A 27,168-nucleotide genomic window follows, 5' to 3' on the forward strand; every position below is an offset into this window, starting at 1 on the left:
CAAATACAAACAAAACATCAGAAAAGTTTACTTGAATGGCCGCTTCTGCCTGGCTGAAATGCCCAAGAAAGTTAGGCATCCTGGTTGTATTGTAGGGCATTTCCATGCACATGGGTATGGTTATCCTTTCACACTTCCGGAGGCCTATGCCTAGACTGCTGTCTTGGCCTAAGCCTCGCGCCCCTCCGTTTACAAACACTGAACTTAGTAATAAAGTCAGACATAATCCCTCGATTTTCACAGCGAAATCCCTCATAGACCGCAAGTAAAGCTGGGGGGAATGAGACAGAGTGACGTCGTTACACAGCACAGGTCAGGAACTAACTGAGGAGAGATTCCTCCATCCTCCTCCTCCTAACTAAAGAAGGCTCCCATTTAACCAGTTGCCGGTTAGGTAATTCTCCCTGGGGCCATTTTTTTTACTTTACCGTGGGTCTTTTTTTTTTAACGTTGCATTTTTCCTATCAGTGTGCATTACCCCAAGTGAATAATTATGAATGCGTGTTATTTCAGAATGCTCGGTTGTCGTGAAAGAATAATAGAGATAGTACGCGATTAATATGACCTTTCCTTCCTTCTTTCTATGGCAAGCAAGGCTCAAGGCGAGCAGTGTGTTGCCTGTCTGTTCGTGTGTGTGTGTGTATCCTTTTCACCAGGACAACCACAGGATGATGGACTTTGAGGCCGATTCTCTTCCCTCTCTTTCGAGTTCTGCTTTCATTAATCCTACGTAAAGTTCGTGTTGCTCATGTTGGTCTACTGGAGTGCAATGGTGAGACTCGGCAGGGAATCACTCACCGGTAAATGAATTTGGAAGAGCTAAGAAAATAATCCCTGTCCAACCTACGGCCACACAATTAACTGAAACGTTGCCTTTTTTTCCTCGTCGCGCTTAATGACAAAAGCTGATCTGACTTAAAATACTACATTATGTCCGTATCATATAACGTGCACAAATACGATGACTTACGTTATATTTACATCAATTGAATGCATTTTAAGTCGAAGCGAAGTTATAGCCTCAAACACTCTCCACACCATGAAACAGGTTACTTGCTTTAGTTATCACTCGAGCCGTTAATTAACAGTCTTGTCAAGCTTGTTTGCACAACATTTCCCGATTACAATTTAGTATTTCTACATTTACGCCTTAATTGTGTATGGCGTTTCATATTTTCTTATTTATAGCAGCAACGTCCGCTACATTTTTTTTCTCTTCCATTAAGGGTGGAGATCTCGGTATTTTCGAAGAGACAATCACTATTTTACTGCCTTGTGATCATTTCCACACTCCTTCAATTCTTAAGCATTTACTGTGTTTTCCTTTTAATAAAACTTCTTCCACCGTTTACTAGCCACCTTCTGGTTTACTCCTTCCCATCTCAAAGCTACCTTGTTTCCTATCTAGCAATCCCTCACCCAAGGTAATATCGAAATGTGAAGGACTTCGATCAAGATAATGAAGTACCATATTGTTTACCATCTGTATTTCAGGCAATCATATTCATCTGAAATTGTCCTGACGAAAATACTGAACTGGTTAAATCCGTAACTGAATTATTAAACGGTCGCTCTAAATTTCTAGGGAAATTCTCTCATTATAACAGAATGTAGTTTACACTGCAAAACACTTTTATATTCAGACACCGATCTCCAACTCCCGCCTCCTACCCTTGTTCCTCTCCACATCCAATGATGACAACTTTAAGCCAGGCATATATTAAACTAAACAGTGGACTGTACTTTAATCAACCCAAGAAATAAATACAATGCATATGTGACATAAATGTGTATATGTAATAACAACTTTAAGCCAGGGATATATTAAACTAAACAGTCGACTGTACTTTAATCAACTCAAGAAATAAATAGAATATATATGACATAAATGTATTCTATTTATGGCGTATATATGTAATGCAAACGTATCTATCGGTATGCGTACTTGTCACCTCACAAAAACGACATACATCTGCACGTCATACAGATTTGATTGATTCACCTGTATACGCCATTCTCATCGTCTATGACCACGAAAAAAAAAAGAAACTCTCAAGTCAATGTACGTTGCTTACCTGGGTCAGCACATACGGGATATAGTACGTCACGAGGAGCCCACAGTATCACTAGATTGCTATGCGTAATTGCACTTCGTACTGAATTTACTTACCTGGACCAGTAGGTGCTAACAAAATTCAAGAGAAATTGCGACGTTTTAATACCCTGCAACAATTCTCTTTGTATCTGAATAATTTACTTACATTTTTATGTTTTCTTTATTAATTTGCGCAATTGTTTTTTCTTTTCTAATTACTGGAATTTCTTATTTCTTTATTTCGTATTATCTTCTGTCCCCTTTTTCAAATGAACACAATAGCCTTTGGAAGTGGGAATTTCAAGTGTATGGCTCGTACGGGCTTGTTCCATATACTTTCACCTACGGGCTACCCTATGGAAAAAAAATAAAAAAAAGTCCCAGCTGGCATAAGGCAACTTGATGTGACAGTAGCAAAGATTACACGATTTTATAGAAAACGAACACAAACCGGTAGGTTATGTTGACACGTTGATACTTATTATTCTTAAGGGGCCCTGGAATCATTTAACGAATACTGTAGATATAATGTTATATTCCGTTCACAGATTTACCTTGTAAACAATAAGGTTGCTGTTTTTTTTAATGTGTCCGCAATTTATTTCTTCAGACTAATGGTTTTCATTCTGCCTCTTTTCGAGTTCCGACTCTTTCCGAGGACTATATATGCAAGTCACCTGGAGCCATGTTAACTACAGAGTATCTGAATTTTTCAACTCTGTTCTCTGAACTTATTTAATAAAACTATCACTTTTGAGGAAGGCCTCTGGGAGTTCAGTTATATAGGTAACTTTTTTTATACAAAGATTGTTGTCGAAAATGCATAGAGTTGAAGAGAGATAAGTAAAACTCGCAACAATGGTACAAAGAAAAAATAATGGGATTATCACTCAAGCTTTCTAATCACTATCTCAGTTCAAGGATTCAAAAGACTTATTTTTTCCTTCAAATGGAAGAGTAAATTGGTAATTCTCATAATGAGGACAAGAGAAGACCTTATTCTTGTTAATTGAATCTTGACGAATTGTTAGATGCAATTAAATCCTTTCACCTTTTCAAGACCAGAGTAGGTCTAGTCAAAATTACTTACTAGTCTTGAGCATATTTCTAATAACGTATCAAGATTCAACGATAACGAGAACTCTGGAGCTTAATACACTTCATTAAGTTTGACAGCAATGCACAAAGAAGCCAATAAGAACCATTAGTATATCTACAATCTGTAGTTCAAGGAGGCAACCGCCCCCACCCCCCACAAAGCCCCACCTCTGCAACCAGACTGAAGAGTTAGACTATTTTACTTTGTTAAAAATTGTAGGTTTTACTCATTTTAATTTTCACGTAATAATGGTGATGATAATACAGTAATACGTTCTTATTTTCTAAAATCTATTTCAACCGTTGAATTACTTATGAAGATTATCGTGGTCTTGCAGACAAGATAATCTGATATGCAATAAAATTTGACATGAAAACCAAGGTCTAATATATCCATATTTCCATCACAATATAGATAATGTAGATAACTGAGGAATTCACAATCTCGTGAAAAACAGCTGTGTAATAAACAACTTTATGGTATTTTAACGTAAAAACTGACGGGGAACAACTTTCAGTGTTCGAAAGCCCTCGTTTGTAGCTTTTACATAATGATACAATTTATGGTATGATTGTATATTGTCATTACAAAACGCAGATAAAATCTGCAAGCGTCCATAACGAGAAATACCAGGTATGAACGGAGGCAAATCGAAGCTCTGGTACTGAAGTGTTCTTCGCCTGTCATGACCTGTCCTTACCTGTTTATTCTCCTGTTTATTCCCTTCCTCGCCCAACTTTTAATTTCGTGCAGATTCGAGAACGAATGTTGTTTCGTGAATGCATACACATGTTTATTCACATACGTACACAAGGAGGCGTAGGCGCGTCCGCGGGAGATCGTCTGCGTGTTTGAACTACCCAGAGGCCTGAAAAGCCACATTCCTAAAGAAGATACTTTATCTTCTCGCCAATTTGTGGAGTGCAGCTGTTTCGTGGTTTCGTGACATAGCGCAGTTTTGACCCGAGAGTTGTTGAGATAAATTGTTTGTGCTTTATATATATATATATATATATATATATATATATATATATATATATATATATATATATATATATATATATATATATAATGAAAGGAGTCCATATAAAACGCCAAAATATAGAAAGAAAGTACGGGTTCCTTTTATTAGATGGAATTTTGTTCGTTGTAACAGAACATTTTACAGTCATATATATACACTATATGTATACATACATATATATATATATATATATAATATATATATATACTATATATATATATATATATCTGCGTGTGTGTGTGTGTTTGTGTGTATGTAATTTTCTACTTCAACTATTTTATATGTACCCACTACTGTATACTACATTTCGGCAATAAATAATTTGACGTGAAAGTTATAGATTGCAACAACTACTCACACACACACACACAAAACGGAGAGAGAGAGAGAGAGAGAGAGAGAGAGAGAGAGAGAGAGAGAGAGAGAGAGAGCCATCCTGTCATCCATCTTGAGGAAGAGCTGAATTTCTTTTATAATAATGGTCACAGCAGAATTTGGGGTCTTTGAAATACGAGGACGTATTAATCCAAATGACGACCGTCACGGAATCAGAAAGTCTTGGGGTGGTTGTGGAGGAGAAGGGTTTATGGTCTCAGCTGGAGGTGGTGGGAGGGAGGGGATGGGAGGTGAGCGCCCCCACCCCCCAATAAAAATACCATTACCCTCCCTTTCTTCCGCCCCTTCCTGCTATACACGCCCTTATCCCTTAATATGCTCCCAGCTGAACCTCCCTCCCCTCGTTGTTGTCAGTGAATTGAAGCTGGACTCTTCTGCCAGCACTGACTTATGCTCCTTGAGGAGCCAGTAGGAGGAACAACCCCGATGCTATTCTCTATTCTCCTTGCATATGCAAATCAGTGGCGGATTTAAGGGGGGCACCAGTTCACGTGCCTTCCCCCCAACCCCATGGATGGATTAATGCGTAAATCTCAAAGCTATAATTATATTTTGATAAAGTATACTCACTGCACACTATACTCTGTTTTTTTCCATCTGTCCACCAGCCTGTGGTGTTGTTTGCGTGTGGTAACACTGCGTCCCGGGGTTTAGATAGTTACGCTATATGTAAGTTTTAGGTAAATAAAAGGATATCTTGGTGTACATTTGCAACTGGAAAGTGTTTTAATAATTTACTTTATGCGAATTACACCGTTAATATTCGAAATAGGATATTGTTATTATTGTTGAATGTAGGCTGAATGTAACTATCTAAAGCCCGGGACGCAGTGTTACCATACCCAAACACCACACGCTGGTGGACAGATGAAAAAAAAAACAGAGTATAGTAAAATGTTGATAGAAACACTGAAAACAAAATTATATAAAACAAAATTATATTTGCCAAAGCAACTTCCCACTTGCTGCTTTCTTCGTAAGCTACAGATTGTTGGAAACAATGTAACAATCTTCAAAAGAATTATAATCTCCTCCTCTCCTCTCTCAGATTCCTCTCTCTCTCTCTCTCCTCCTCTCTCTCTCTCTCTCTCGCACACGTTGCTAGAAACAACTTGTTAAACAGTCAACGCAGTTTCAGCAGGAAAAACAGATCCTTGCCTTATCAAACCGTCTCAGAGTTTTTTCATACTTATGGTTGCTTTGTATTTACGGACAGAAGTAGAAACAAATTAGATATAACGCTCCACTTTAGATTTCCTAAAAGATCCTTTCATGGACAAGTTTCCACAACAAGGAGTTCAGAGGCTTTAGGAAATTTTGTAGGAGAAATAGAAGATTGGATCGAAGACTTGGCTAACTAATAGAAAACAGAGTGGTAATAAATAATGAAGAATCAGAATGGGCAGAAGTAACAAGCGGAGTTCCTCAGGGTTCTGTTCTTGGCCCGCTCTTCTTTTTGATTTACATTAACGGCATTGATGTAGGATTAACTAGCAGGATAGCCAAATTTGCAGACGACACTAAACTAGGTGTAAATGCAGCAGACCCTGATACAGCGAAAAGTTTAAGAAATTATCTAAGGAAAATAGGAAAGTGGTAAAAAAAAAAGGCAAATGCCTTTTAACCTGGATAAATGTAAAGTGTTACGAATAGGAACAAACAACCCTCATACCAACTACGTGCTGCTTGGGAATGACATAAATAGTGCAGAACAAAAAGAGGACCTTTGAGTTATTATTACCTAGGACTTAAAGTCCACAAAACAATGCATAAAGTTGAAAAGAAGGCACAGAAATTAGTGAGATACATAAAGAGACAGTTCAGGTACAGAAATAAGGAAACAGTGCTGCAGCTACATCAATAGTTTGATCACATCTTGAATACGCATTACGCAGTACAGTTTTTTGGTCACCAACACTAAGGAAGGACATAAATAGACTAGATGGGGTACAAGCGAGAACCAATAGGTTACCAAAGACGACTAGAGAGCCTAAATATATATGTCCCAGAAACACGACGATTGCAAGGACAACTAATAGATATTCTAAATACTAAAAGGCATATCACAAGTGGACAGTCTCCACTTATGTTAAACGAAAACCAGAAAAAAGCAATGGATGGAAACTAGAACTGCAGAGATACAGCACATCTCAATGTGGGAACTTCTTCGCATCCAAGATATGTGACACATGGAATAAACTCCTACCAGAAGTTGCAAAAGCAGCAGTGTAGAATAGTTAAAGAAAAAAAAAAAAAAACTGGGCAAAATCATAAGGACACTGAATGAATTGTAAAACCTGCTCTTAAAGAAAAGTGAGCACATGATGTCTCCTCGGATGGACTGATAAGTCTTTGAGACATCCTAATCCTGGCAACCCCTTGTGATTCTGTACATGCAATATATACTATGTGCATATTATGTAAATTATGTCTGTATATATATATATATATATATATATATATATATATATATATACTAATATATATATATATATATATAATATATATCTATAATATACGTACTATTGTGTCGTGCATACATATATGAATATTGATATATATGTACCGTATGTGTATAACAACACACACACACACACACACCCACACACACACACACACACACAACACCAAACACACACACACATATATTAATATTATAAATATATATTATATATAGTATAAATATATATAATATATATATTAAAATCCTAAGTGCGCCACCCCCCCCCCCCCCCCAATCCCCCCCCCAATGAAAGAAATCTAGATCCGCAATTGATGAAATAAATGCTAATCTGTCTATTTATTTTTTTTATTTCACCTTCTCTACTCCTCAATGAGCATCATATCATCATTCCTTGGAACCTTGAATTTCAAGTCAGTGAGCAAGTTCCATATTGATAGGGTTCATCTTCTGGATAATAAAAGTCTATAGGTCTTTTGCAATGGAAAGCTGTCCTGAGAGTATTAACACGTTGTCCGAATAAGAAATCAACTTTCTAAGATGGATAATTGCATCATTTTCATTTTCTAGTGATGCAGAATCCCCACAGTCGAAGGGATAGAGCCTACAGGACTCGCACCTGTCACCCGTGGCATCAAACAAACATATATATTTACAGCTCCCATCGGGACCGAACACCTGTATTTTCAAATGAGAGACCTCTGGCGTTACCAAACGCAAGCTCATGTGTTTATTATGTATATATATATATATATATATATATATATATATATATATATATATATATATATATATAATTTAAATGTGTATGTGTGTGTGAAGCACTTTGCACTGTCAGTCGTCTTTCAGCGCTCGATATAGTCAGGGGTGCAGTGCCAATTTTATAGATGCCGGACAGAGAGTTGATGATGTATAAGAAACACTTATATATCGTACGTACGTACAGACTATATGCATATGCTTATGTACCAGTGCAAGTGCGTGTGTGTGTACGTACACTAAAATACATATATATCTGTGTGTGGCGAGACCAGGGGGGATTTGGTGGCTGTCGGTAGAAATGTAGAAGTGTCCTGAAGCCTGACTGTTCAGATACGGCAAACCCTAGTACTATTATGTTTCCAGATTTGTACCACTAGTAGAGTTCCAGCCTTTTTACTTCTGAAATGTATAAAAATCGAAATGCTATCGAAACTTAATAAAAAAAAAAAAAAGGAAATTTTTGTCATATTTATTAACTTGTTAATAATTTCATACTAATATTTTCTTGCCGTCACCAACAGGTTCCCACAAGCACCCATCCTCTCATCCTCTACTTTTTCTCACATCACATCATCCGCTTCAAGCAGCGCTGCACCCCTGGATATAACGGGAATTAGCTAAACTTGAAATCTTTTCACGCTAATGACAACCGGAAAGAAATCATTTAAAATGCCTAACTGTTTATAATGAGTGCTCCTGCGTAACCTACTTTTATTTTAAGTAAAAGTCCACTAACCATACACTAGCACAACATTTTGCACTGGTTATATTTACTCTATAAGATCAATTCGGTATTTCATTTTCGGGGTCACGGGATCTGATGTTTTTCTTTTTCTCTTGACCAGAACAGATTTAGGACTAAAAACAATTCTTTTACTATCTGAGGTACTACATTTCAGCATCGATACTCCTGTATCAGGAAGAGGTCTTTGGAGAGTATTCATGTAAGCGATGGAAAAATGTACCAACTTCTTACAAGGTCTTTGGAAATCGAAGGTTATCTATTAAGAGAAATAGGTGAAAACTTTCTACTCAAAATGAGATCAAATGGACACGGAGTGAAACCCACGAATCGAGCTGGAAATTTGCTTCGAACTTTACGAAAATTAATATTTATCATAAGATTCCATTGGAATAAAAAATGAAATGATTGTATTTATCATTTCATTTTTTGGTCAGCTGGTTTTATTTTTAACTACTAAACAAGGAGAATAACATATCAAGTGAAACGTTTGCTCTCGGTAGAGAATTTGGGTAACAAGAGCTCACTGATTTCAAAGAATAATGTTCTCTACATTTACCTCCTGCTTTCTAAAATAACTTCTGAGGTATCTTTATTTATCCTTTCTTTGTGTCGGAGTAACACCTGGTCGTGAAGTTTCAAAGATACGTGTTTATGTTTACATTTATCACAAAATGTTGACAAAAATGGAGTATGTCTCACCGTAAATACCAAGAGCTCCGAGACATTCTTTAAGATTTCAGTTCTCGAGTAAATCACTCACGAACTGGAGTAAAAGATTAGGGTATTTTCTTTAGAATTCAAAGATACGTGATCTAATTGCGGCACTAATCCGCACCATTCGTTTAGGTTTTTCTTCTTCCCAAACTAGACTTGCTTTTGACCGATAACTACGGATTCCGTTTCTTGTATAAATCGTTCGCCTTTGGGAATAAAAGAATTAAAAGATACATGATCATAATAACGACACTAATCCCCACCATTTCTTCAAATCTCCCCTGATCTGCTTGTGAACCGGATCCTGCTTGTGACCGAAAACCAGTACGTCTTCTTGTGACCCTGCTTGTGATCACAGCCTTAATAAGCTCCTCCTACTAGGTCAATACTCATAAGACGCCCGAGGCGGAGGGAAAGAGGATTTTCTAAGCCATTGGGGTCAAGGATTATCTTCTGAAGGAAACTGTGCTAAGCCAATCTGACAACAAAAACAACAGTTGCTTCTCTCTCTCTCTCTCTCTCTCTTTTGCACACACGTGCGTGAACTCACAACTGAATGACCAATTGTACGTTCCTTAAAATCCTGCATGCATCTATTGACATAAGTAGTAAATAGGTACTTATAACTGAACATCGACTGTTGTGTGTCGCAGCTGTTTGTGTGTGTGTGTGTGAGAGAGAGAGAGAGAGAGAGAGAGAGAGAGAGAGAGAGAGAGAGAGAGAGAGAGAGATACTAAGGTTTCTGACCATAGACTTTGATGTACACATATTATGTGCCATCAAAAACAGGAGGGTCTCACTAAATTCGTCTCGACACCCTGCTATGTCTCAATTATTTCCTAAGGCACAGGTATACGTACGTGTTTACAAATTCTTATATATATATATATATATATATAATATATATATATATATATATATATATATATATATACATATATATATAAATATATATATTCATCATTTCGGGATAGGCAATATTCCCTTGAAAATTCAAGGCGCGAATGAAGGAAACTTTTCTAACGGAAGTGACGAGAACGCAACAAGGATTACCTCTCTGGAAAGCCTTAAAAGAGAGAGAGAGAGAGAGAGAGAGAGAGAGAGAGAGAGAGAGAGAGAGAGAGAGAGTTACAAGGAGACATCGTGTGCTCACTTATCTCTAGGAGCAAGTTTTACTGATCATTCACAGTGTCCTAATGATTTTGTCTAGCTTTCTTTTAAACTCTTCCACACCGTTGCAGTTTACAACTCTTGGTTGCAGTGTATTCCATGTATCACATATCATGTATGTAAGGAAGTTCCCGCAATGAGATGTGTTGTATCTCTTCAGTTCTAGTTTCCATCCATGATTTCTTGTCTGGTTGTCGATTAACGCAAATAGGTTACTGTCTACTTTTGTTGCGCCTTTCAGTATTTTGAATGTTCCTATTAGTTGTCTTCGCAATCGTCGTGTTTCTAAGCCCTACATGTTCAATCTCTCAAGTCGTCTTCGATAACCTATTTGCCTGATGGATGGAATTAACTTTGTGGCTCTTGCTTGCACCCCTTCTAATCTATTTATGTCCTTTCTTAGTGTTGGTGACCAAAACTGTACTGCATATTCAAGATGAGGTCTAACTATTGATGTGTAGAGCTGCAGCACCGTTTCCTTGTTTCTGTATTTGAACTGCCTCTTTATGTATCCCACTAGTTTCTGTGTCTTCTTTTCAGCTTTTATGTACTATTTTGTGGATTTTAAGCCCTTGGTAATAATGACTCCAAGGTCCTCTTCTTGTTCTACACTATTTATGTCATTCCCAGGCAGCATGTAGTTGGCATGAGGGTTGTTTGTTCCTATTTGTAACATTTTAAACTTATTCAAGTTAAAAGGCATTTGCCATCTTTTTTATCACTCCTATTTTCTTTAAATAATTTCTTAAACATTCCACTGTATTTGGGTCTGCTGCATTTACACCTAGTTTGGTGTCATCTGCAAATTGGCTATCCAGCTAGTTGAGCCTGCATCAAAGTAGGACAGAACCCTGAGGAACTCCGCTTGTCACATCTGCCCATTCTGATTCTTCACCATTTACGACTCTCTGTTTTCTGTAAGTAAGCCAGTCTTCGAAGCAGCAGTCTGCTATTTCTCCTACAGTTCCTAAAGCTGTAACTTTTATCATTAGTTACTTGTGTGGAACTTTGTCAAAGGCCTTTTGGAAAGCTAAGTAAAGTATATCTATTCCTCTACTACCGTCGTAAATACCAAGAGAGAGATATCTCCCTTATCTCTGGGAGAGAGAGAGAGAGAGAGAGAGAGGAGAGAGAGAGAGAGAGAGAAGAATTCTCATTTATTCCTTGCCTCTAGAGAGAAAGAGAGAGACGGAGAGAAATGGAGGCAGGCTTCCGACGCAAGAACATATTTTAATGCGGACCGTAATGGAAACCTGTAATCTACTGGGCCCGCCTGCCGATTCCATTCAATCATCAACTCCGGTGAGCCGTTGGATGGTTGCAATTCGGTTGCAAATTGCACGGATCAACGGTTGAAGGAACTGATTTGAAGGGAGTTCCATGGTCGGGCTTCTTTTGTCTTCGGTGAGTCTAGGATGTTATAGTGCACAGGTTTCCGCTGAGGCTTACGATATAATGTTTTTATTTATTTGTTTATTTCTTCGTCTGCATGTTTTTGAAGTAAGCTATGTATATATATGTATTAGTATATGTATATATATATATATATATAATATATATATATATATATATATATATATATATATATATATTGTTTATATTACCCTAGTACTACGGTAATGTAAGAATCTGTATTCTTAACATCTCTTGTTAGTGTAACATAGAACGACTATTATGAAAATATGTTATTTAATTAAGCCATTCGCCCCTAGAGGAGATGGCTTCTAGAAAAATAAAAAGATGGAAAGACAAGCGATCCCTTCCACATAATAGACGAAGTAATGGTTCCTCTCACAATCAGAGTTTTATTGCTCATCATCAGGACACTGGACCCAGCTGCATTCATCATGCCATTCACTTTGCAATCTTGCATGCAAGATAAGGTCTCTTTTGCAATAATTTTCGAACTATCTTTCAAGACATTTTGATATCTCCCTCTTGATACCTCTGAACTACTTCCTCTTTTTACCACGCTATTGTCCTCCGTGCTCTCCAGATGAACAAAACGAAAACGCTCTGATCCATCCTGTCGTTTATGTGAGTGCTTTCATCCTTTCTACATTCTTCTATATTTCTCACCCTCTCAGACCCTCTAATGCAACGTTAACATATTCATATCTACGTATAGCTTCAGTCTTTTTGTTCTTATTTCAATTTCCGCAATTACCTTCCATAAAGGAGAGTTGGTTCAACAACTCCATCATTACAATGTAACTTTGGCTTGCATATACACTCTAGTTCTCTTTCCAACCTTGTACACATATTCTGCTACCTTCCATGCTTCAAGTATTCGTAACTAACCTCTTCTCTCATCCTATTATCATCAGCTGTATTTACTCTTAAATGTCTACACAAATCCTTATTTAGTCTTCCACCAGTCACACTAAAATTGATTGTTCCATCTTCCTGTGTTCAAATTACCCTCATAACTTCATTCTTGGTCACAATTACCCTCAATTTTCTCCTCTTGCAACTTCAGCTTCTTTCACAAGCTTCTGTAGTTTCTCCTTCCTATCCACAATCAGTATTATATCAAGAGCAAACAACTACCATTTTACAGTCCAGTCGTGACTCATCTAAGTATACTTTTCTTTTCTTGGCTTCTTAAATCCCTCCACCCATAATCACATGGAGAAGTAACACGGCTGTCTTTTAGACCTACGCTACATTAGAACACTTCTGTCAGAAAACTTCCAATCTTTCTCTACATCTTATCTTTTATACCACAGATCGTCAACACCCTCCACGTTGTTACCATTGAATCTATTTTTTCTTTCAACGTGATGCGGGCTTGGTTGAGTTGAGTAAGTTTACTCGCCAAAAAGACGTCTTAATAAGCAATATATATTGCTATTTTCAAAGAATTTAATGCATTTGTTCACTCCAATAATGACAAGAATTACATCAGTGATCAATTTACTTCCTGTATTTTTAATGTCTTCTACTAGAATACTCTTCTTAAGTACAATATAGTTTATAATCATCAGAATCTGTAGAACATAGGTTAATATTTTCTCGTATCCTTCTGTGTACAGTCTTCATAAAGTGCAATATATTGTTTTACTCACTTAAGTATGTGGTGTGTGTGTGTGTGTGTGTAGTGTATATATATATATATGTTTGTGTGTGTGTATGTATATATATATTATAGATATATATATAGTATATATATATACTATATATATATATATATATATATATATATATATATATATATATCTATATATATATGGTATATATATATATATATATATATATATATATATATACATATATATATACGTATGTGTGTTTGTTTGTTTGTGTGTGTGCGTTTTATATACTCACTTGATAATCGTTAGTCGTAAATAACTGGTTATTTAATTTATTGTCATTTTAATGCATTTTTGAATGCTCATATTCAGCACGACAATATGTTTCATAATAATATACATCAAAACGATAGACCACTGTTTCATATTTCCTCGTAGCATACATATTTTCCCTTTACTTTCATAACTTCCTCGTATGACTGTTACACAATAGACGATACTTGATCCAAACTCTAGACCAATACCTTCTTTCTGATGTAAGTTCTTGGAAGCATGAACACATAGGAAGCCCTAGGAACAATGCTCAACTTTCTCACAGCAGTAAATTATGTGTTCACTGAGTACTCTGAGAAAGAAAATTCATCTTTAATTCAGTAGTTAGAGGGTGAATGTGTGTCTGCATACTGTGGGTAGAAAGCTGTGAGAAAATATTAACTTATGGCCTACGAATTTGGACGTTTTATAAAAGATGTTGTCGTACTGAATAAGAGCATTAAAAACGCATTAAAAAGCAAATAATGAATTGATCAGTTATATACGCCTAGCGATTATCCAGTGAAATATACTATACTATATATACGTATATACACTTCAATGACAAAAAACAATAAATTGCATTTTATTATCACGTTGTAGGCAGAATACTATGAGAGATTATTATTCTATGGCCAAAAAATTTCTATTTTTTTTCTAAAATATATTGTAATACTGAATAAGAACACTGAAAATGCAGGTAAAACACAAATATTAAAATTATCAGTTATATGTGACATGCGATTATTGAGTGTGTGTATATATATATATATATATATATATATATATATATATATATATATATATATATATATCTATATATATAACTTCAATGACAAAACAATATATCGTACTTTATTAAGACGTATTGTGGAGGATAATCTTTACATAGCTTAGCTCACCCTAGCCCGCATCACACTGAAAGAGAAAAAAAGAAAAGAGAAAATTATGACACAGAACTCCCAATTTCCCTCCATTGTTCTGCCTTCCACCAAATGCGGTTAGAGTACGCGTCACAGCTGTGCTGGTGGCGCCCCTTTACATGTCACTTATTTTCAACGGATCAAGTGGAATATTATGGTGTGGTATGCTAAACTCTCTCTCTCTCTCTCTCTCCTGTAATAACTGATATTTGTGTTAGTTGAAGTCTTTAGCATCTTTGAAACATGAGAGAATATCTTATGAATGGTTTCTACCCAATGGGCTGAGGATCACCTCCTCAAGGAACCTCTTGTTTCGCTGGTATGAAACCTCACGTCTGGTTTTCTCTCTTCTTCTCTATTTATCTTACTCTCTAGATTACCTTCTACACACAACAATTACCTAATAACTAGGTATCTAGGGACCTAGGTCTACAGACACTGAATTACGCGTCCATTCGACCACTCGTCATCCTGTCTGAGAGTGAAAGACCCTTTAGACGCACCACCCGAGCTGTGAGGTTCTATATATATATATATATATATATATATACTATATATATATATATATATATATATATATATATATATATATAGAGAGAGAGAGAGAGAGAGAGAGAGAGAGAGAGAGAGAGAGAGAGAGAGAGAGAGAGGGCCAGTATCTGATCGGAAACAGTTTTACTGTCAATCATTCAGCTATGATGGATTCCCATTCCCGTGGAATCCAAATCGCATTTCAACTATAAATAGTATTCCTAATTGACCGACGGAACGGGCTACTTTCTGCCTTTAAGTTGCCCAGGTTTGAAGATTCAAGCTTATGGCTTTGTCCTAACGAAGCAGAGAGCCGCCTCTTTGAAGATGCAAGATTTTTCGAATTAAGAAAAACAGAAGAAGAAGAGGAGAGATGTCCGAAGCTTTGGTACTTCGGTAACGAACTCACTGATGAGGTAAAACATATCAGACCTAGAACTTAACGTACAACGGGCATTTAATTATATACCAACTATGCTTAAAACTTTTATATAGTAGGTGCAAAACTTAAAATATATTAGTATATCAAGATATATTACTTGTTTCTAATGAACACCATATTCTTTGGTAGCTTGTTTTAAGTCAATAGCCCCTGTGGGCTAGTTCCATAAGAATAGGTTTCACCTACTGAGTAGTAATAGTAGTAGTAGTAGTAGTAGTAGTAGTGGTGGTGGTGGAGGTGGTATTTATCATTCAAATTATTGTGAATAATAATAACAATATAATATAATAATAACAATATAATATGATAATAATAATAATGGAAACAGAAGGAATGCTAACATGGCACAAGATCAGACCCTAAGAACCAGAGATATTTAAAGAACGATAGATGGAAATACCATCTCACCCATATGCAGGAAATGCAATATAAAAAACGAGGCCATAAACCACATAGCAAGCGAATGTCCGGCACTTGCACAGAATCAGTACAAAAAGAGGCATGATTCAGTGGCAAAAGCCCTCCACTGGAGCCTGTGCAAGAAACATCAGCTACCTTGCAGTAATAAGTGGTACGAGCACCAACCTGCGGGATAGAAAACGATCAGGCCAAGATCCTCTGGAACTATGGTATCAGAACCGATAGGGTGATAGGTGCCAACAGACCAGACGTGACGCTGATTGACTTTTAAAATCAAGATGAAAGTATCGCTCACTGATGTCGCAATAGCATGGGACACCATAGTAGATGAGAAAGAAAGAAAAAATTTATAAGTATCAAGATCTGAAAATAGAAATAAGAAGGATATGGGATATGGCAGTGGAAATTCGACCTATAATCATCGGGACACTAGGCACGATCCCAAGATCCCTGAAAAGGGACCTGGAAAAAGTAGATGCTGAAGTAGCTCCAGGACCCATGCAGAAGAGTGTGATCCTGGAAACAGCGCACATAGTGAGAAAAGTGATGGACTCCTAAGGAAACAGGATGCAACCAGGAACCCCACACTATTAAAATCACCCAGTCGAATAGGATGACTATGATAGACAAAAAAAAAAAAAAAAAAAAAAAAAAAAAAATAATAATAATAATAATAGTAGTAGTGGCATTTATCACTCTAGTTATTGCAAATGTAGAAATGAAAGAGTTTTTCAATATTTAATTTCTCCAGTTGAAATCCACATTGTTTAAAAGGATCGATGTTTTATAATAATACAAATAACAAGACATTTAAAAACAATTCGCTGTTAAAATATATTACATGAAAATGGCTTACCTTACCTTGTCTTTGGAGAATATAACAGTCACAATGTTTCTATTTTACAACCCAACAAGAGCATGAACCTGCTATTGATTTTTATCAAAATGAACTGAAATTGTCGAAAGTTGTCTAGACTCAATTTGCTTCGTTACGAAGACTCTTAAGCTACGACGATTTTTTCCCTTTTGTGAAAAATAGTACATTTAATTTTTACAGTAGAGAGTACTTCGCTTCAGCGGATGGGCATAAGCAAGTAACGATGAAATTATGACAGTGCTAAATATATTGGCAGTGTGGAAAAGTATCAATATTTACACTTTAATAATAATATATAATAAAAAATAATAATAATAATAATAATAATAATAATAATAATAATATAGTAATAATAATTTGTGTTCACAGGTATAGTTTATTCATGTATATATATATATATATATAATATATATATATATATATATATATAATATATATATATATATATATTATATATATATATACACATATATATATATCGCACAAAAACATTAGAACCTCCTAAAAATGTGAGAATCTCGAGTCAAACAAACATTAAAACCTCCCTTTTCCTCTTCTGTTCCCTCCCTCCTTATTTGTAGGGCAAGAAAATGGGCGGAAAGGAAAGAAGGAAGTGGAAATGAGATGGATCCCTCACGTTCCCCTCCAGTTCTACTTCCCCCTACAGTCTGGCTCTCCTCCCTCCCTCTCTATTTTTCCCGTGAAAATATTCGGAACGTGGGCGGGAATAAGGGTGTGAAGGTTGAGGAAGTGGCTGTCAGTTATGCCTTAAGAGACCATAAATCCCATTTCTCTCTAGACACACACACACATACGTACATATACCTCCTCTCTCTCTCTCTCTCGCTCTCTCTCTCTCTCTCTGTATGATATATATATATATATATACTATATATATATATATATATATATATATATATATATATATATATATATATATACATCATACATACACAAGCGAATACCACTGGAAAATATCAGGTAGAAGATCAAGACCAAACGCTTTCCCGCGTTTTTTTTTTTTTTTAACTATGCGTGTCATTTTCCTGTGGTATTCGCTTATATAATGAAGTCACGCGCATCTACTGTGATCCTTTTAAAGCACACACACACATATATATATATATATCATTCTTTAAGTTATCACAAAAGAAATATTTAACGTTAATGTCTTTGACGATCTTGTCTCTTCATTTCAAATTTGTCAGGAATGACAACCGTTCTTTAATTGCTGTATGTTCGTGTTATTCTCAATTTCAGTTAATAACCTCCAAGCTTATTCTGAGAAGCCTTCCCTACGGATTTTCTTCAAGAATTCACTTTCATATTTCGTCACAAAAATAAAATAAATTCACATCAAAACAATAGTATCACGTACTGATGTGGTTCTTGAGACTACAGTTACCAACACTGTAAACATAATTATTATTATTATTATTATTATTATATTATTATATTATTATTATTATTATTATTATTATTATTATTATTTCACAAATGTTTTACAATTATACGATTTTCAAAGGAAAAATAAAACCCTTTACAAGTATTATTAGACATCTTAAAAGTACACGATTGCGGATCACAGGTTTCAGTTATTATTATCACTTATTTATTTATGTATTTTATTCATTATAGTGGTAGCAGTAGCTCCACTATCACCTACTATCACCGTTTAGCTGATGCACTTTGCAATGTTTCTATTATACAGTCTGTTTTAGTGTGTGGTGCTGCGATTAAATACTACTATTATTATTTTCTTTATTATTATTATTTAGAGACCTGACTGAATGTAGTACCTATAAAAACACTACGCATACTTCGGTTGTAATGAAAATATTCAGTGCCCTTTTCTCAAAAGGCTGGAAAAAGATTTGATGAAAACTCAAGATAAACAAGCTGGTTTTCAGAAAAGGTGGGAGTTGCCCAGATCAAATATTTGTGTTAAGACTTACTGAGCAAAAGGTTATGGCATTTCAAACTCCCCTTCTCACGGGATTTGTTGATGACGAAAAGGCACTTGACAACGTCCACTGACCAATTTCACTGACTTGAAATTCAAGCATCCAGACGAGAATACGGTGTTCATTCGAAGGAAGTAACAGAAGGTAAAACGAAATACAGAAAGAGAATATCAGTTGTTAGGAAAAAACAGATATATTAACAAACAAAACTGCGGAAGTTCTGTATGAAAATGAAATAATGATGAAAGGGAGATGGAGATGACTTGAAAATTGGCCTTCGTGCAACCCCAGGGAGAACAGTGCGTGGTAGAGTCAACTGGGCTGCTGTGGCCACCAGAGGAGTTGGAAGACCTAGACCTACATGGATCAAGAGACGAGATACTGGAGACGAGTGGAGATTTGTGGAAGCTAAGGCACAGATAGAGAATATAAAACATAGAATTCCAGCAAAAAGCCAAATGCAAAGCCCCATGAGGTCATTCAGCGCTGAAGGTTTGAAAGGTGGAACAGGAGGAAAACCTCGTGTTTTACTACGAGTCAGTTGTCAGGAGAGGGTTGAGGAAATTTAGATGGAAGAATGAGAATATAAACGGAGGTACATCAAAAGGAATGAAAGGAGTTGCAACCAGGGGTTGAAGGGATGCTGCAACGGTCCTTAAGTAATGCCTACAGTCCACCCCATGAGGTTCACTGACAGCACTACCTCCCTAAGGGATAAAGCACAAGGAAGAGAAGAGTCACTCATTTTCACAGGGGCCCTTTGCGTCACAATATTTGAGTTAAACAATAAATAAAGACATAAGTTAGCGAATCAACCTTGGAGGAATATTCCTCCAAGGAATCAACAGATAAAGGAACAAAGCGAAAAGGAAATTTACTGAAGTGATCATACAAAGAACTAGCATCAGGACTGTTTTTGCTTTTTGAATAATAATCAATAAGTAATAATAATAATAATAATAATAATAATAATAATAATAATAATAATAATAATAATATTTGGAAGGTTGAATATCAAGTCAATGGCCGTTTGGTGGGCTCGTTCCGTATGAATAGGGTTCATTTAAATAATAATAATAATAATAATAATAATAATAATAATAATAATAATAATAATAATAATAATAAATTCCTCCCTAAAAATAAATTTCATTGTAGATAATAATAATTTGCAGGATATAATTAAGCGTTTCCCCTTGTATAATGATAATAATAATAATAACAAATTGGCCCCAAAAATTAACCAACTTTCATTTGTATGTAATTTATTTCCAGTCTATAATTAAGCGTCTCTTACTTGACTCAACGGCCCCAGATTTATCTCTGGTAGTTTTCCAATTACGCTGAATTGCTTCCTGTTTATATCTAATAGATTTTCAACTACGTTCAGCCAATTCAAGGTTATATCTAACAATCATCTGCTTCAGTTACTTCCGCCATATCTTTGACTTACATTTTATACGTTGCCACCTACTACAACAACTATTATTATTATTATTATTATTATTATTATTATTATTATTATTATTATTATTATTATTATTATTATTATTATTATTATTATTATTATTCTACGGGACCACCGCTAACAGTTAACCATCTCCCTTATACTAACTTTTAAATAATGTAATATAACCTTATTTATTAACCTTTACCAAATATGTTTACACGTATGTCTAGTTAAACCGGATAAAATAAATAAATAAATAAATAAATAAATAAATTAAAAAAAAAAAAAAAAAAAAAAAAAAAAAAATAAATAAATAATAATAATAATAATAGATATAATAATAATAATAATAATAATAATATAATAATAATAATATGTTTGGAGAAGACGTTCATTAAAACAGATTTTATTGAGAATAATAATGACTATTACTGCCGCGTTTGTATATCTGTACAAAATAATTACGGTTGAAATAGCCATTATTTTCATTAATAATAATAATAATAATAATAATAATAATAATAATAATAATAATAATAATAATAATAATAATAATAATAACTGATACCTAAAAAAATGGCAAAATAAGATCTTAACATCTTAATTGTCTGGAATGATAAGTGAAATACGAAAACAGTTTAATAAACAAATAAAGAAACAAACAAATAAATAAGTAAATATATGAATAAATAAGAAAATAAATAAAAATTTATATTAATGTTTAAATCCGTAAATAAATAAATAACTGTAAGGGATAAATAAATAAATCAATAATTCAAGACGTGTGCACCGATCAATATATCTCATTTGATGCACAAATAAATAAAACCCCTCAAAAATAACCGAATGTAACAAGGCCTGATCAGACCTCTAGCTTACTCGGGCCACGTGCAAGATTTTCCCCTCACGCATAAGTTGTAAACATTATATTCCTAACTTAGAGTGAAGTGGTCTTCGTAATTAATACTCGTACTTAGTATTACTCACACTAACAACACGGATCAAATAAAAAGGACACAAACAGAACACTTTCATATATTCTCAGTTATGAGTGGAAACGCAAAATAATTGGACAGAAATATAGCCTCTAAATTCAGTACACAAAATAAATCAAAACGTGCTAAAATCTACGGTCAAATAGAACCTTGTTTCAACAACGAAAATTAAAATAATATTACGCTATATTTTATCAGAAATAATTGTTACGTACTGTTTAACGCGCACAATATTTATTTTTTATATTTTCATTCTAATAAATAAATCATAATTATCCTAAAATTCCTGTATCTTAAACTCAACGTGAAACACATTTTTCAGACCTTTTTAGGTTCTTCTCAGGGGCTTTCTCACCCCCCAAAACAAGAAGAAGAAGAACAACAACAACAATAACAACAACAAAGAAGTTTGTAGGCTTACTCCCGGAGTAAGCTAAAATTCAGCGTAGAAAGAAACAAACATATAAAAACAGACCCACCAATGTATGGGAGCGTAGGCGATACCCGACACCCGCCCAGAAAGGCACCTTCGGAAAGGCGAACCACCCGTAACGTGTTAGGGAGCTTCCGTGCCTTGTTAAGGGCCAGGTCAAAGGTCAGGAGGGGCGGCGCCTCAGCAGATGTGACCTCTGTTTAACCCGAAACTCCTCAATTCCTCCCTCCTGCCTTTGTAACCGTCTCTCCTTCCTGCGTATTCTTCTCCCTTCATGAATTTTTGTTGCTTTAGTTCGTCGATAATAATAATAATAATAATAATAATAATAATAATAATAATAATAATAATAATAATAATAATAATAATAATTTTTCTCTCATGAATTTGTTGCTGCTTTAGTAAGCCGATAATAATAATAATAAAAAAATTTTCCTCACGAGTTTGTTGTTGCCTTAGTTCGTCGATAATAATGATAATAATAGTAATAATACGTTCTGACCCCCTTTTCTATGTGATATTCAATATCAGGCAATATTACACGAATCATTCTTTAGCTTTAATGATAATTCCTATCTAAACCAAATCTTATATCATCAACTGTATTATTATTATTATAAATGTTTCAATTTTAATATTTATTTTAATAACGAAGCTTACACGAGCTTTATTGCGCATGGAATTCATCTGATGTAAAGAGCATCAATATCACTATTTTTCTTATTTAATCATTCTATAAACAAAATTCAGTCAAGGCGAGTGTTTCAGTTGAATTTAAAAAAAAAAAATAGCTGGAGGAAAAGACGGGGCAACAGATGGTTACTGATCTTCTAATCTAGGCCAGGGGTTCTCAAACTTTTTAACTCCACCACCCCCTTATGAAGTCTCAAATATTCTATCGACCCCCTAGACTAGCATTTAATAATTTTTAAAAAATGTCAGAATCAATTTGAGTAGTATTAGTTTAGTACTTGACATTCAGCATGATGAAAAAAAAGTAACATCTAATAAGAAAATATGTTTAGAACTTTAGATGTACGAGTATATGTAACTTAATTCTCCGACACGTTAGATATTCATCGACCCTCTTTTGACCCCCTGACTATTCATAGACCCCATTGGATGGTTCTATTGACTCCTGGGGGTCGATATCGACCACTTTGAGAACCCCTGTTCTAGGCACACTGAATTTGACCAAGATAAGGGAGATTTATTCCAATGTGTTCACTAGATCAGAGAAAATATCCTATTCGAGGTTAAGTGACCTGTTCTAAACTATTTATAGGGAGATATTAGATAATCCTCTATTGCTTGATCAATAAATTTTAAGCACACATACATGCCCGCCACTGGGGCAACTAATGCCAATCAGCGCTGAAACGGAAATTGACAGCAAAAAAGATTTGAAAGGTTTGACAGGAGGAAAACCTCGCAGTTGCACTATGAAACAATTGTTAAGAGAGGGTGGACAGTAAGATGGAAGAAAGAGAACATGAACAGAGGTAGAATATATTGAATGAAAGCAGTCGCAGCTAGGGGCCGAAAGGTCGCTGCATAGAACGTCAAGTAATGCCTGCATTGCACAGGATAAGGTGAACTGGCGGCACTATTCCTCTATTCTTCTTGGACATTTCAAGCCCATTCACAAATGACGTTATTTATATCCATTTATAAAACAAAATCTAATCAACTTCATATGTTCATTAGCCCTTCATAAATCTCCCAAAATTTATCTAGACTCGTGATAATAATAATGGCCTACTTCACAATATTTATAGTTATCCGATATTCCTCACCTCTCCTTGGACATTTCAACCCTTGTCATAAATTTTATAATCTATATCCGTTTTCACAACAAAAATCCTAATCTCACATCAAAGTATATACATATCAACTCCTTTATGAATATTCTCCAGAAAGTTCTTATAAATAACAATAATAATAGTAACAATAATTATAATAATAAGTGATTGATTCCTAAGGAGGCAGGATGCAACCCGGAACCCCACACAGAAATACCACCCAGTCGAATAGGGTGACTGAGATAATAATAATAATAATAATTGAAAAAGAAACCCACAAATTCAATTTGTAACTTGTTTACTTCTAAGTATTTACATTAAGTTTTACTCCACACTCGAGTACTTTCAGGCCCTTCTGTGGCCCATTCTCAAGAGATGTTTGGGATGTTAGCCTGGGTCAAGGCCCAGCAGGCTAACATCCCAAACATCTCTTGAGAATGGGACAGAAGGGCCTGAAAGTACTCGAGTGTGGAGTAAACTTAATGTAAATACTTAGAAGTAAACAAGTTACAAATTGAATTTGTGGGTTTCTTTTTCAATCTTCAGAAGAAAACTGAAAGAAGTTTTTGTTTTGGTTAATAATAATAATAATAATAATAATAATAATAATAATAATAATAATAATAATAATTCCAGCTCTTGGCCATTTACAAGAATACACACCGATGACACAATCTTCAGCAAGAGTTATACCATTATTCTGATTGTGGTGAAGAAATCCACAGTGGTGTAAGTGTCAATGTATATTGAAATATATATACAAAACGATTCCCCTTCTCAATCAGACTGAGAAGGAGAGTCGAGCAGTCTCGACAGCTCTCGTTTGTGTATATACTCCTAATATATATTTATACTTACACCACTGTGGATATCTTCACCATTCTAGTGACTCATGCGATTATGAGATTTTTATGAATTATTCTTATGGTTTTCAATAGTTTGAAAATCCCGCCGCCAGGTTGGTCGTCATAATACTTGTTCCAGGGATTATTAGCTCTTTTGTTTTTCTTATTTTCTGTATATGACGTCATTTAAAACAGCATGTTCAGGCGGTCTTTTGGTTTTCAATGTCACAATTCTGTCGTTATTCTATGATTTGTCTGACCAACTCGTAGGACGTTTCTTATGCGGCATCAGCTCGTTATAATTTCTTAAGTGAAATTAAAAGTAAAAAGAAAATAAATAAATAAAACAAAATAAAATAACAATAATAATAAAATACAAAATAAAAAAAATAAAGTATATAATGCGCCGAAGTCTCTTAAGCGCAATCAAGTTTTCTGTACAAAGTATAATGATGTATGATCCGCAGCACATGAAACTTTTAGCCACGGTGGTGGCCTGTCCTATAGCGTTGCCAGATGCACGACCATGGATAAGTTTAAGTTAAATATAATAAAAACCACTGAGACTAAACGGGTGCAACTTGGTACGTTTGATGATTGAATGGTGGGTGACCAACGTAACAATTTGCAGCCCTCTAGCCTTAGTAGTTTTTAAGATCTGAGGGCGGACAGAAAAAGTGCGGACGGACAGACAGACAAAGCTACGGCAATAGTTTACTTTTACAGTAAACTAATAATAATAATAATAATAATAATAATAATAATAATAATAATAATAATAATAATAATAATAATAATAAAAAAAATAAGAAATCAGTCACGAATATGGTCAACAACTCAATTCTATTTCCCGTCCTAACAAAATTTGTGCAAGCCTTTTACCATCATGAAAAATTGATGAACCAAAACTGGGTGTACTCAAACGTGTGAATTGATTTGAAGCTGAAATAAAGTATATTATGACTATTATTAATTCAGTAGAGCAGAGACACACTGATTTAATATAGCCTTTAAAAGTCTACTTGAGTCATCACTTCTCATTAAAACAGTGAACTTTTCATACGCATGCTGGGAATAATGAAAAGGAAATCAATTGTGTATCAAAATCATGAAATGCTATAAAAAAGTCTGGTAAAAATATGGAGTCGGCTTTGGAAATCAATCATTACGAATGACATAAAAACGCGAAGAAAAAGAGATCGCAAATTTAATGTCGATTCACTCTGATGACAGATGATATGACCTCTCTTCAAAATGAAAGTGGAGCAGCGTTTTAAGTGTAATAGGAATGGAATACAGAATTTAGGCCAAAGGCCAAGCTCTGTGACCTATAAGGTCATTCAGCGCCGAAAGAGAAATTGAGAGTGGAAAGGTCTGTCTGAAAGGTGTCAAAGGAGGGAAACCTCGCAGTTGCACTACGCAAGGTTCTATGTGGCGTCCCTCCAGTCCCTTTTACTATACCTCCTTTCATATTCTCTTTCATCCATCTTCCTATCATGGGGGAGAGCAAGATGGAAGAAATACATACCTCTTTCATTCTTTTTACTGTACCTCTATTCATATTGCCTTTCTTCCATCTTGCTTCTTTCTTCTATCTTGCTATCCAAGATGAAAAAAAGAGGATATGAATGGTGTTACAGTAATAGGAGTGAAATACTTTTAATTCATATTACTGTACCTCCGTTTATTCTCCTTTTTCCAGCTATCCACCCTGAATCCTTTGGCTGTACCACCATTCATATTCTCTTTCTTCCATCTTGCGATCCTCCATGAAAGGGAAGAAAGAGAATATGAACAGAGGTGCAGTAAAAGGAATGAAAGGAGCATCTCTTTCTTCCATCTTGATATCCCCCCCTGATAGCAAGATGGATGAAAGAGACTATGAAAGGAGGTAGAGCAGAAGGAATGAAAGGAGTATCTCTTTCTTCAATCTTGATATCCCCTTGATAGCAAGATGGATGAAAGAGAATATGAAAGGCGGTACAGTTAAAGGAATGAAAGGGGTTAGGGACGCTGCATTGAACATTTGATATGCTTTGGGACCGATGCTATCCCACGTCTACAATCGCGCATCGGCATGCTTTTAAATTCGGAGGGAATAAATTGACCGGGAAAAAATTTCCTCTCTGAAACTGAGATTTTTCCTCCCACAGAATAAGATAAATTCATTATTAATTTCTTTCTGCATCCTCTTGAAAATAATATAAATACGATTTTCATTTAGGTTATATTTTTTTTTTTTTTTATTATACTCATCAGCCACCACCAACCCTCAAGCTTTGAACAACTATAGAATACCTGGAATTCTAAAATAAATGTGAAGAAGTTTAGAATCATACAAATACGTAAATGAATACGTAAAAAAGTAAATACATGAAACTATATATGCTTAATAATCCAACAATTTAGTCATAAACGGTTCGCAACGTATACGCGCTCTGTGATTTATATACAATCATTAAGCTAGGAGTGTCGCTCAATATCCAATTCACATTACCACCGAAGGGGAATTATAAGCGATAAATGAATCGGTACTGAAGTGTCTCGAACACTCGACACAGTACCTCCCAACGACTCCAGTCGACGGCCAAACCACTGAGCCATCAAGAGGTGTAAGTCAACGTCGAGAGTTACGTGCTCGCCTACCGAGTTTGCTTCCATACCGCCAACGTAGAA

The 27,168-nt window shown here is 35.2% G+C and overlaps 1 protein-coding gene across 2 annotated transcripts in view; it reads right to left on the reverse strand.

Moving 5' to 3' along the window:
• LOC135212113 (frizzled-9-like) overlaps window positions 1-27,168 on the reverse strand; it is a 113,808-nt gene that overhangs the window by 45,239 nt on the left and 41,401 nt on the right. Inside the window, exon 1 of one of the 2 annotated variants that reach the window (XM_064245508.1) lies at window positions 32-331. The exons of the other annotated variant lie outside the window; for it this stretch is intronic. Within the exon in view, the coding sequence (XP_064101578.1) occupies window positions 32-256 (225 nt within the window). The 5' untranslated portion in view covers window positions 257-331. Of the gene's footprint in view, window positions 1-31; window positions 332-27,168 lie in introns of those variants that run through there. 2 annotated transcript variants of the gene reach the window in all.

Source organism: Macrobrachium nipponense, chromosome 40, assembly GCF_015104395.2.
Source record: "Macrobrachium nipponense isolate FS-2020 chromosome 40, ASM1510439v2, whole genome shotgun sequence".
In the NCBI taxonomy this organism is placed as follows: domain Eukaryota; kingdom Metazoa; phylum Arthropoda; class Malacostraca; order Decapoda; family Palaemonidae; genus Macrobrachium; species Macrobrachium nipponense.